Source organism: Alligator sinensis, unplaced genomic scaffold (assembly GCF_000455745.1).
Source record: "Alligator sinensis unplaced genomic scaffold, ASM45574v1 scaffold239_2, whole genome shotgun sequence".
NCBI classification, from domain to species: Eukaryota; Metazoa; Chordata; order Crocodylia; family Alligatoridae; genus Alligator; species Alligator sinensis.
In genome coordinates, this window is record NW_005842279.1 from 660,281 (window position 1) to 673,032 (window position 12,752).

Below are 12,752 nucleotides of genomic sequence, written 5' to 3' on the forward strand. Positions count from 1 at the left end.
CTTTCCTGCTTATGCAGGGGGTCGGACTCGATGATCTATTGAGGTCCCTTCCGACCCTAACATCTATGAATCTATGAGCATGGGCAGAGTACAGGTCATGCATGTTATCACATGTGAGCAAGACTAAGGAATAAGCTATTGTACAAAATGAGTCAATGGCTCAGGAACAGCAGCAACCAGGTAGGGGTGGGGAAAAGAGGGAGGAGGTTAATATATTTGCCAACACCTTTGCTCTTTTACCAGGCAAATCCCTTCGCTGGTCAGTTAGGCCACACTTAAGCCGCAAAACCTCACTGTGCCAGACTGTGTTGCCTCAACCATACTGTACAGCTCTGCACATACCACCTCCCTCACCAGCTGTGCCACAGTCAAGAGGAAGTGCCAATTATCACACCTCAGGTGACACACAGATACATCACATTGCTTTGGCTAAAGAAAATAGCAAGCATGCAGAGCAGCAGGGCATAACTGAGAGCAGTATGGCTGGGCAAAGTAAGACTGAAGTCAAGGTACAACCTTGAAGACACTGGGTGCATCTACACATGTTATTAAATGCACAGCAATAGACTCCAGCTCAGACTGCTCTGAAGTTAACTGCTCCTAGGCACAGTGCCTGTGTGCACCTGGGACTGCAGCAATTTGAGCCAGAGTGGAGCAGCCCTGGGCTGTCAGGGAGCACAGGTGGGTCAGCCCCAGGCTCCTGTGTGGAGGCATTGAGTGGCAGAGGGGCTGGCAGGAGCTGGGAGCCTGGACCCCAGGTGGATGGGCTGACTGGCACAATTTGTGCCCAGTGATCACCATCTACACATACATGTGATTGCACTTAATGACTCTGCCATAAGATAGTACTGTTGAGGGCAGTACTATCTTATGATGGAATTAATTAGTTTACTGCACCCTAATACTGGTGCATGTATAGATGATGACGCTTTACTATGGAGCGAATTAGTCAACTCCACAAGAAAGGGCAAGCACAGATGCAGCCATTAAGCGTTCTTCTGCTGCTGTTAGAGTGAGTAGAGTCTCATAAAAGGGAGGTGGGTTTACTGAAGGGGCAAGGTGCTTTGGGTAAGAGCTGAACTTATCTGTCTTTCCCTCTTCTTGACATTTGGTGTTCTTCACAGAGCACTGCAGATTTTTTGCTTTCAAAACAAATGCAGACTGCAACATGGTCCTGGCTTTCCTTGAAAAACAAGAGGAAAGCTTCCTCCCACAATGCTTCCTGTACCTTTCTATATCCCTCCCTCCCTCCCTCCGTTATGAGATCTTTAACAGAGAAGAGTAGGATTTAGGATCCTTCCCACTCTCTCACAGAAAAACAAACTCAATCTCTGGAAGGGAAATGGCACCAGACCTTATTAGCTGTAGCTCGTTTTTGTGCTGCATCTTCATCTCTTCTTCTAGCTTTTCCCTTTCTTGGTCCAGCCTGTGTCCAAGGTTGCAAATCTCTTTGGCATAGTATTGTTCCATTTCCGACCTCTCCTTCTCAAATCTCTTCTCAAGGTCCTGGCTTCCTGCAGACTTCTGAAGCTGGTATCTCAAACCATCAATTACCTCTTGATATTTTGCATTGAGTTGCTCCAGGTCACCTTTCTGTTCTTCTAACTCACTGATCTCAATCTTAAAGCTCTGCTCAGTGTCCTTCCTTTCCATCTCAAAGTTTCTTTTCATTAACACGATTTCCCTCTCATAATAATTTCCCTGCAACAAAAACATTATTTTGATATCAGTCACATATTCCCAAGAGCAAGTGCTGGCGTTCAACTACAAAACAGAATGGTGTGTCACACACACACACACACACACACACACACACACACACACCCACCCCCACCACCACCTGTTTCCAAAGGGAAGGGAACAGCTCCATAGAGGCCCCCAGTGGCATCCATAGGCCCCCAGTGGCATCTTATTTGTCAGGGTCAGGACCCCCCTTTCCACCTCACCTTGGTTTCCAGTTGGATTTTTAGGTCCTGAAGCTGCTCTTTCAGCTGCTCAACCATAAGCTCCATTTCTATGCTCACAGCATAGGGGTCTACATCAACACAAAGAGGGCCTGAAAAGAAAAACACTCCTTGATGTGACCCAGCAAGAACTGAATGACTGGCAACACCATACCTCTAACACCCTGTGCTGTCCAAATGTCAAGGGATTCTGGACTGATTGGGAATTTAGCTCATATTTAAAACAATGCACTGCATGAATTGTATGCTAGGGATAGGTAGTAACGGTTTGTGTCCCATCCTACCCACTTCTCCCCTGTCCTGTCCCCCTCCCTTCTATTTTGCTTATCTTCAAGAAAAAGCATTTTAAAAATATCATTCAGCTAGTAAACTACTGCTCTGCTCATCCTGATAGCAGGTTTTGTCATTTTCTCTTCTTTGTATCTGCCAGCTCCATCTAGCCTCCATTTGGAAACTCTTTGGGGCAGGGAACATCAACTGCTCAGTGTGCAGAGTGCATAGCAGATAAGTTCCCACATTTCAGACATAATGACATTTATTCTCTTCTGCAGACATGTAAAGAAGCTGGGCTTCACTTGGTGAGTGGAAAGGCAATCAAGAGACAAGGTACCCATCTATTTACTTTGCATTTCAAGGACAGCCAAAAGCCAATCAGCCTGGTCTTTGGTGGGCCACATATGACATACTCGTACTCTTGTACTGCCGATTGGTCTCCTTACCATTTTTCTCTGTGGCAGATAACTGCCTGCTCTCCTGAAGGGACTGCTCTCTTGGTGTCTCATCTTAAAAGCAAAAGAGAAGGCAGCAGAGTTGAGTTTTTCTGATGATTCAGTGTAACCAAGGAAAAAAGACATGCAAGTGATGTGTGGCAGTACCTCAGGAATGGGACAGTGAGTCAGCCAACCTGCCTACTCATTTGATAGAGTCACATGCTTGGTGTATTTAGTCCAGTTTTCACTCCAGGAAAGGTTTTACTTGGTTTTTCCAGTTATGAAGCAAGCCTTTAGATGGGGCCTGACAATGACTAACATGGTTCTGACTGCCTGAGTCCACAAACAGCCTGAAATAGTGGCCAGGAGGGGCAAGCTTCTTAGCTCTGTATCAGATCTCAGTGGGGCCTCAAGTCTACAGGGGCGAATTTCCAAAAGCAACCCTTCAACTACTCAATTACATATTTCTCTTCTTCCCGTCGTCATCTGTGCATCTCCCCTCCTTCCCTAGCTGAGCACTGCCCTCCCTGCAGCATACCCCCAGTCTCCACTACTGACTCTTAATTTCATTTAGGAGAACAAAGGGCAGAGAGAAGCAGGGGGCTCTGCTTGAGTAATGTTGAATATGACTCTGGTACTGAAAAAAGCAACTGAATGCTCCATCTCTGCCATTCTCTCCTTGCTCTGTGCAGAGCTCCCAGCATATGAACCAGCTGGGACATGAAGTCCTTGCTGTATGGCATGGCCCATCCTTGCAGGAAGATTTTGCCCTGCCCCACAGGATGCACCCCACTGCCCCTGCTCTTGCATTTACAAGATAGAGATTTCCATAACCCATTCTGCAAGACATGGGAGTCCCCCTACTTTGGCCCTTGCCTGGAGCATGGTTCTCTTACCAGTGGGCTGGAGCCGACCTGCTGCCTTGCTGTCCCTCATTCGGCACCAGGACCGGCAGTGCCCGTCTTCCTGCAGCTGAAAGTGCAGCTTCTCCAGCTCCGTCTGCAGCTCATCGTTCTTATCCCGTAACTCCTGCAAGGCACATGGCAGAGACTGCTGAAGACTCACCTTGGTGGTTTTACCCAAGGGCTGATACACAGCAGTCCCAGCTCCCTGGGGAGGGGATGGGAAATCCAGAGGTTCAGCACCTCTTGCTACAGGATGAATAGCAGAATAACGCTTTTCTCAGAGTGCCACAAACTGCATCACACAACAGCGCCAAGAAGCAGCAGCCAATCAATCACCCTCCTGTCGGTCTGTTAGGAAAGAGCCAGTCAGGAGGCAGGATTCAGGCACCCAGCTCCAGCTGTTCCTAGCATGCAGGCATCCCTTCCCCAGTGTACTGGAACTTTGTCCTAGCCCCCTAACAAAATCCCAGAGCTCTGGTGTGGTATGGTTAGCTGAGAACCAGTGGACCTGCATCAAGAAAAGGAGAGAAACCATCTCCAGAAGCAAGGAGAGGGCGAGGGAAGAGTAAAGGGAAGAGGGGGAACTCCCCAGCAGGCTCCCTGCATGGAGGATTCTGGCACATCCCCCAGCCCTCCTGAGGGGCACCGGCCCCCAGATCTGCACACTGGATGACAGCATGCTGTTGCTGCCGGCTGGGGCTAACAGCAGCACCAATCTTCCCAGGGCTGGGTGCAGGCTGCACCCAGCAGCATCCCAGGTGGCAGGAGCAGCCTCCTGTGAACTGGCAGGCAGGTTGGGGGCCCCCACATTCCCAGGAAGAGTCCAGCAGAACCCTGAAGCCCTCCTGGGGTTGCAGGCCCCTGGATCTGCCTGCTGGATGACAGGAGGCTGCTGCTGCCAGCAACTTGAGGTGCAGTTTCCCAGAAACCCCTGCACCCATCTCCTTGAAACTTGGCAGGCTTCATACTCTCAGAAGGGGCTACCATCCCTGCAAGTTTCATCAAAACAGGCTAGAAATGACAAAGTTATAGGAAGTTTCATGCCCATGAACTTGAGCTTTATATCCTATGGGCAAAACGTCAAAACAGCTTTGACGAAACGAAATGAAGTGCTTTCGAAATGAAACTGAACAAAATGAAATTCTAAACAAAACACTGTTGCATCCAAGTGGAATGGTGCTGTTTCGCACAGCCCTACTCCTGATGGTCCAGACACCAACCAAAATGCTTACAGTTGGGAACCAGAGATGGCAAGGCACATGCAAGGCCTTGCAGGGCCCCAGGTTCTCACCCAGACACTGGGTTTTCTCATAAGGGAGCTGGTCTGGGTAATTAGTGCTGAGATGTAAACAGGGAGTGGAGGGAAGAATTTTCATGGACTTGAGAGCCAAGACTAATAGGCCCCAAATTTGTTATGGGACTTGCTGTTCATTCAGGACTGTTAGCATTTCCTGGCCTGATCAACAAGCCAAAAGCTCTTCACCCACATTAGCACCAAGTGCTGTCCTGTGAGGAGGCTCTGGAGCAGGACTAGTTTTTGCTACAGACTCAAGATTTGATTCAAGGAATCCATTAGACATTAAACAAGGGGCATGCATCCACAACAAAGCATACAGATGAGAACACCAGCATATATGGTGAATGTACAGAGTACAGCAATGGTTTTCAACCTTTTTTCCATTTGCAGACCCCTAAAAATTTTTGAATGGAGATGTGGACCCTTTTGAATTATAAGTGTGGGTATTCCCATGCCTTTGATTGATCATAGTAATGTTTTGTGGACCCCTTAGACAGTCTGCAGACCCCCAGGGGTCTGTGGACCACACGTTGAAAACCACCGGAGTAGAGTAAGGCACCAGCCCTGATTACAAAGACCATACAGACACCCCTACCCTAGGGTATCCCACCATCCCATTACTTGCTCCCAGCATCAACAGGGAAAACTTACAAGCATGAGGGCAGGACTGGCTTCTTCAGATAGGTCGAGACAGCACAGTGCAGTGCCATGCAGGCCTACATGAAGGGCATGGACAGATGTACATGCACAATAGGGTAACTTATATACCCAGTATTATTGTCACAAGTTTGTATGCTGAAGTAGAGGCAGCAAGAGTGGGTCTTTGTTGACACAGCCCTCGCTCACCCACATGCCACTGATGGGGGCCCAGAACCTGTAGCTAGGAGCACTACAGGCCAGATAGAAATAGCTCCACAGGCTGTAACTTTTTAGAGGTCCCAGTGGAGGAACAGAGCTGCCAGCCTGACTCATGTTTGTCATCCAACCACTGAATCATGCTCCTCCTGAAGATATTCAGTCTAAAGCATATTCTTAAGCAAGTCAGAACAACATGTAGCATTAAGCAAGGTATAAACATGCCTAAGAACATGAGGCCCAAAAGCTGTACCAGTTTGTGACTTTGCTGGCATAGCATTTTGATGGAAAAGCTACAGCAATATGTAGTTTTTTTTCCCCCTGGAGTTTTGCAGGGAGAGAATCCCAGACAAGGAAGCCAACCCCTGTGATTATTTGGCAGTCTACCACATGAGAAGAGAAACCAAAACAAATTAAAATGACTGATCTGCTATCTGAAAAGTGGCCTACAGACCTACCCCTAACTCACCAGTCAGTGCTCTCTAAACATGATTTGAGTCACAATGTTGACTGTAGAGCCTTGAGACGCTAGGAAAACTAAGCCCAAAATTCATCATTGCTGACAGCAGCACCATCCCTTCTAACTTTGCTCCAAGTAGGAATGGACCATGTGAACAGAGATGCCTATGCCTGCCATTTCCTCCACTGTCAATCCTCCAGTGGTGAGTTACAGGCCCTAGTGTAGATGTAGCCTAAGTTTCCAAGGCAAGGAATAGACACTAGGGTACAGCTATGGCTTGGCTACAGGAACCTTGGCTGCAAAGCTTTCTTTCCCAACCACATCCCTCACATCACCCTTATCTGAAGCCTATATTAAACAAAGCTGGGTTGCCCTTAACTATAACAAGAGGCTATGCTTCGTTTGGGGTAGGGGTACACAATGCTAGCATGGCTATGGCAGAGGGGGGACCCAGGTGCTAGAAATAACATGTCAGAAACTTACTCCCCTAGAATTCCTTTCCTTCCTTCTGGCCTGACCCTGCTTCCAACTGGAGTTTTGCTGTAGAGTTAAATGGTAGCCCCATATGGGGCAGTTCTGCAAGTATTTAAAACAAAACACCCCCCCCAAACCCATGTTGGCTCCCCCTTCCCCTACCATACACAAAGCATATATGGGGCATAGAGGGCAATTGCAACTTGTGAACAAGCCTCTTTTGTCAGCACCTTTGTGGCTCTGGGTGCAGTGCATTTATTACTTCCTATTACCCTAGGGCTAAAATCAAGAGAGTTAAAGGGTAGGGTATGTTTATGCCATCTGATATGCTTACTGGAGACCATCAGGCAACAGGGAGTTTCATGGTTATTATAAAAGCACCAAGTCAGAGCTCATCCCCTGCTTGGGCACTGTGCTCAGATGCAATGGAGGGAAGTACTGTTCGTGCAGGAACATGCAAGACTATGAAGTTCTCTCCTCCTGGCTCTCCTTAGCCTCAGCCCTGTGGTTCTTTCTTTCCAACTGTTGGTGGATTTTAAGCAGAAGAAGGTGGGTGGGGGGCAGGAGGGAAGATGGACAGACTTTGAGCAGCTTAAAATAGAAGCATGTGCTAAGTGCCTTCATCAAATTGTGGCCTATGACAATTAACATCACTGATGTTATTTGAGAGAGAGTCAGCATTTGAGACAGGACTCGGGACAAGTCTACATGAAGTACAAAAGTCTGGAATATTCCAAGTGAGCGCACAAGGCAGCAAGGGTATCACGATGCACAAAGTTACCAAGTCAGTTGCAAAAGCATAAAACTCAAGGATTTGAGAGAATGATGCTTGGCGATGTTTGAGGCTTCAAGCGGAAGCAAGACACACTAGGTAGGGGGCTGAAAATAGTCACAGCACACACAGCGGGTCAAATCATGCACACTCCAGGCATTAGCAGTGCTCACCTTTACTCTCTAGCATTTCCCAAAGGAAAGTGAAGCAGCAAACATTGGGGAATTTTAAGAGAGAGTAGGAAGGGGAAAGAAAACAGGAATTGGTAAGTCCATACCAAACCATAAACAATAAAAATAAAGAAAAGTTTAAAGAAACAGCAAAGTTGCACTTGATTTTGGGAGGAGACATCATAGAACAGTCTACCAGCAGCTACTCTTACCCTAGAACTATTGCTCAGGTATAAAGACCAGGTAGGACTGCCTCCTAAGGAACCAGCCTGTCAAGCCTTAGCAGGTCATGCACAGCTGTGCTGCCCTGAAGAGGAGTCCATAAACAGAGCTCTGCTTCCCCCACATCAGGTAGGAGACTAGGATGCACTCAGTAAAGGCCTGCAGCAAGTCACCCCTGGCCAGGAACAAAAAGAGAGCAGGGAGGAATCACAGTGCTCTAGGGCTCCTCTTGGGGTGGCATAGCTGTGGATCACCTCCATATCCAGGGCTGGGAAAAGTGGCAGACTCAGTGGAGGTGGGAGAATCCTTTGTCCAATAGTGTTAGAGTCTGATGTTGCTTTTCATCAGTCAATCTTACTTTTAGCTCTTGAGGTATCATTTTACACCTGGGGAAACTGAGGCATGGAGAGAGGAAGTGACTTGCCCTAGGTCCTCTGATAGGCCAGTGGCAGAGTCAGAAACTGAAGTCAGGCTACTTGAGTCTCACTTTAGTGTTCTAGCCACTAGGCAGCACTCTCTCTTTGCAACAAGTCCCTTAAAGCACCTGCCAAAAGATGGGAGGGAGAGCAGAGAGGAAGCACATTCTAGGCTATGTCACCAATAACTGTATTACTTCAATAACAGCTCTAAATGAAATTATGTTCCTTGAAAATGCAAGAGCCTCTTCAGAGGCTGCCTGCCCCCAGGGACTGATCCATGTCATTTAAAATCTTCCATTAAGTTCAACACCATGGTACCACCAGCTGATCTTGCAGGCAGCCTGAGGGAGTCAAGGCAAGTCAGACCTTCCCTGAAAACATACGGCTACACTGCAGAAACCTTTCCCTCAAGTCTTTGCTTAGTTTTAGCTTTATCTATTTAAAATAAAAAAGTAGTTTGTCCCTTTTCACTCAGGGATCTGGCCATGATTTCAGTACAATGAGAACTGAAGGACTCCAACAGATTATCCATGAGATGGAATGAGCACCCAGGTGGACTAGCATGGGAACCAGGTATAGCTAAGGGAGGAAGAGCCTACATAGCCCCACACTCACCCCGCAACAAAGACTCTCCCCTCACTCTCTGCTTCCCTCTCAGGCAGAACACAAAGGGTCTGGCTTCCCTTCAGAGGAGAGGGGCATATGCTTTCAGTCAAAAGCATTTTTAAGCAGAACTGCCCGTACCTACCCGACACTGCAGCTCATATTCTTTAATGATCTTGGCAAAGCGCTCTTCTTGGTCAAGTAGCTCTGTGCTGTCTGGCTCTATCAGGCCCAGCTGCAAGGAAAGAGGAATTACAAGAAATGTTTCTAGCTGGGTATCACCTCCCCAGTCCCCTCTGTTGAGAATAAGTGTCAGCCTCAGGTTATAACTCCTAAGTCTAAGTGCTAGGCACCTGAAGACCTGATGTACCTTACTGAGTTTGAGGTACCTCAGCTCAGGTTCAGGGCAAGGCAACATCCCAGTACCTGGTCCCTTGGCCATCTTCTCATGATACTGGGTGATCCCTATTTTGCATCAGACTTCAACTAGTGGTTCAGTCATCTGGCTGTTAGGTAACTGGGTAAGACTTGTAAAAGCCTGGGATGTCAGGGAGAAACTGAATGGTATTGGGAGGGGATTGGGGGAGAAAGACGGAAAAGAACAAAGTTAGAAAACGAGATAGAAGGCAGAGCACAAAAAACAGAGAAAATGAGAGGGAAAAGAAAAAAGGTGGTGTGCAAAGACAGGCAAAAGAAAGATCCATCACCATCTGCAGTAGGAAAGGTGATACAGAACACAGATAGGACATAACCAAGTGGAACACTGGTATTTTCACGTTGGCTAAGGGGCATCAGATCCACTTTCCTAGCCCATTATCTTCCCATACTCCTCTCTGTGGCAGAGAAAAAGAAGAGTGCAGAACTTTTTTTTGACCAAAGTGGAGAAAAAAAAATAAGTTTCCTTTGGAAGATTAGGCATCAACAGAAATGTCTGTATTTGGGACAAAACGATTCTGTATTTTTAATGTTTTTTAATGGGAATTTTTCAAACAGATTACATAAGTCCAGTATTTCACAGCACATTAATTTCTGCCCACCCAACCTATTTTAAGGTTTCCTGTGAAAGACGCCTTGCGTTTTCTGACCTGTACAGGAACATACTCTGTCTAAAAGAAGCAAAGAGTTACTTTGTCTTTCAACAGGAAGTCCAGCTCCTTCTGCAGCTTTGACACCAGTTTCTCTGAAGCAGACAGTTTTTCAACCACTTCCATGATCTCATTCTGTAACCGACTGTTCTCCTGAGAAGAAAGAAATGTGGGAAGGTTTGATCCAGGCCAACTGCATCCAGGTCAAGACTGGCCCTGGCACAGAAACTCTCAACTGTAAATGTTTAAATGACAGGCTCAGGAGCAAAGCCAGGACCTAGCTGAAACTGGGAGCGAGTTCTCCCTCTCCTCCCCATGGCAGGGACATAGCAGCAAGAAGCAGACAGCTCTCAGGACCCTGCAGGTCACTTCCAGCTCATCTCTTGAGAAGCAGAGCAGCCTTGTGCACTAGGCTAAATCAAGCTGCTTAAAATGCTGAGCGGACAGCACTTTGCCACCCCAGTGTTGAGGGTAATACAGGATGCAGCATGGAATAAAGTTACTGATCCTGCACCTGTTTTTTGTACTGCTTTAGCTATTAAGTATACAGAGACCATGAAAGCAACCCAGTGATGAGCTGTTTACAGTGCTATACTAACATCCTGGCATGGACACCATATTGCTTTACCATGATCTGTTCAGAGCTGCATGCAGAAGTATGTGATAAGGAGAGTGCATCTAGGAATCCCATGCTTGTGCTCAAGCTCAAGTGGAACAGCCCCAGAGAGGACAGCAGGGTCCAGGGGCCTGCTTGTGCAGAGCAAGACTCAGGGCCTCATTATGTTGGATGCTGTGTACACATGGAGCTGTACAAGCCTGCCAGCCAAAGGGCTACGAGCAGGAAGACCTGTCTCTGCACAACAGCCTGATTTTACAAGGGCCAGCATGGGCTTGAGTTTTTGGTCTCACAGCATAGGGGGACAGCTGGGGGTGAGTCACAAAGACATCAAGGACCCAGGATGAAGGGACATGCCCTCACTAAAACATCCTGGGAACAAATTAAATTTGGGGCTCATTCAACCCAGAAAGTATCTGGAACAAAGCTATTTAAAAACATATTTAATCAGACAACATGGGTGGAGAGAGGAGGGGGGTTCCATACTGCACCGGAAGACAGAAATATGGGCTTGTTTCCATCAGGGCAGATACTGAGCCCTGCAGCCTGGAAGCCTGACTCTGGCTCTGACCTACTGCACTTGTTTTACAGGGAGACATACACTCGCTCAGATCCATGCTGCATTGCTTCCTGAGCTTCCAACCGAGTGCAACCCCAAGGTAAGAAGGTTGCTCATGCTCTACAAGGAGCTGCGAAATGTGTAGAACAGAGCTGTCCGACATCAGTGCAGCTGGGGGCCCCATGCTGTGTGTGTGTGTGTGTGTGTGTGTGTGTGTGTGTTCCCCCAGAATCTCCCCATCTGTAAGGGCTGTGCCAGCAGCATGCAGCCCTTTAACTGCCACCATGCAAGCTGTGCTGGTAGCACATGGCCCCTCCTCAGGTCCTGACCCTTCTCTGCTGCATGGCAATATGTGGCCTATGGGTTCCAGCCTAACTGCTCATGGGTCACGTGTAGCCCACGGACCACCAGGTGGACAGCTCTGGTGTATGAAAATCCATCTTGATAGCCCATTATCTTCTAACAGTGTTTTTGGGAGAGCCCAGGGATAATGTGCATCTCCCCAGGATATTATATGAAGGGAAGTCAATGACATGAGTCATTCTATCCTGTGCAGACTCCCATCCCTGTACCATCCAAGCCCTTGCCAGAGATGTGGTTAATGGCTACCACAGGTGGGGCTTCTCCCCCTGCAAGGGAGAACTGTGTATACAGTGAAGTCATTGTGGTTTTAAAATGACACGCACTTGTTTTCACCTCCTCTCCCCCATTTAGCAAGGCTATAAGTTCCCCCTCACAACCAGCAGAAAGACCCAGCTCACAGACAGGAGGAGCCAGGAGTTTCTCCATTAAGAGGTGGCAAAGTCCACTGACCCAGCTGAATCACCACAGCCATGCAGCCAACAGCCCCAATGAGCGGGTGGAAATTCCTGACCTGGGGAAGGTTTTACCTTTATGGCTAGAGTCAGCTTCTCCCTCAGGCTGGCCTCCTCATCTTGCAAGTATTGTATATCTGCTTCCAGTTTGGCTTGCTGGTGGGTTACTTGCTGCATGAACTGCTCTTTTTCTGTCTCCACTTCAGATTTAATATGAGTCAGCTTCCCTCTGTAGTCTTGTTCTAGGGCTCTGGAATAGACAAGAAACACTGCTTGGGGTAGAGCTGAAAGCTGAGCAATGGGTAGGGGACGTGGGTTTCATTGGGGCTTGTGCTCCTAAGCCATTTGGGTGCTTTAGAACAGGGTGGGGCCCAACATTTTTGGCAGGCGTGCCACAGATTAGCCCTGTACTCTCCCCAAGTGCCACTCTAATCTTCTTCCTTTGTTTGATCTGCTGCTCTGCTTTCTGCAATTAGGTCGGCTTTGCAGAGCACTTTAAAAGTGAAAGTCAGCATCTGGAGTATAATTATATTCGTTGTTGATCAGAAGTAGAAGGTGGGGAGAACACCCCAACATTAGATTCAGACACTGGTGAAAGCAATGCTGAGGTTTATCAAAATCAAAGCTCTCTTTGTCTGCCGCTGTTTTCCGCTTCCTTCTCTGTGGTCACTACCCAGATTTGCTGCTTTGCTTCCTGCCCATCTCTGCCCCAATCTGCTGAGTGACGCATGCAGGGGCTGCCCCTGCCATTTATGGCACAGGTTGGCCACTCCTGATTTAGAGGAGCCACCTCATTCATGCTTTCACCGCCAGTCACAGAGGACCA

General features: G+C 47.8%; 1 protein-coding gene across 1 annotated transcript in view; it reads right to left on the bottom strand.

Moving 5' to 3' along the window:
* Positions 1 to 12,752, bottom strand: part of NINL (ninein like) — a 64,565-nt gene that overhangs the window by 12,654 nt on the left and 39,159 nt on the right. Inside the window, 8 exon segments of the mRNA XM_025209286.1 lie at positions 1,355 to 1,701; positions 1,947 to 2,056; positions 2,684 to 2,746; positions 3,571 to 3,703; positions 7,611 to 7,619; positions 8,997 to 9,086; positions 9,979 to 10,089; positions 12,002 to 12,176. Of these exon segments, the coding sequence (XP_025065071.1) occupies positions 1,355 to 1,701; positions 1,947 to 2,056; positions 2,684 to 2,746; positions 3,571 to 3,703; positions 7,611 to 7,619; positions 8,997 to 9,086; positions 9,979 to 10,089; positions 12,002 to 12,176 (1,038 nt within the window).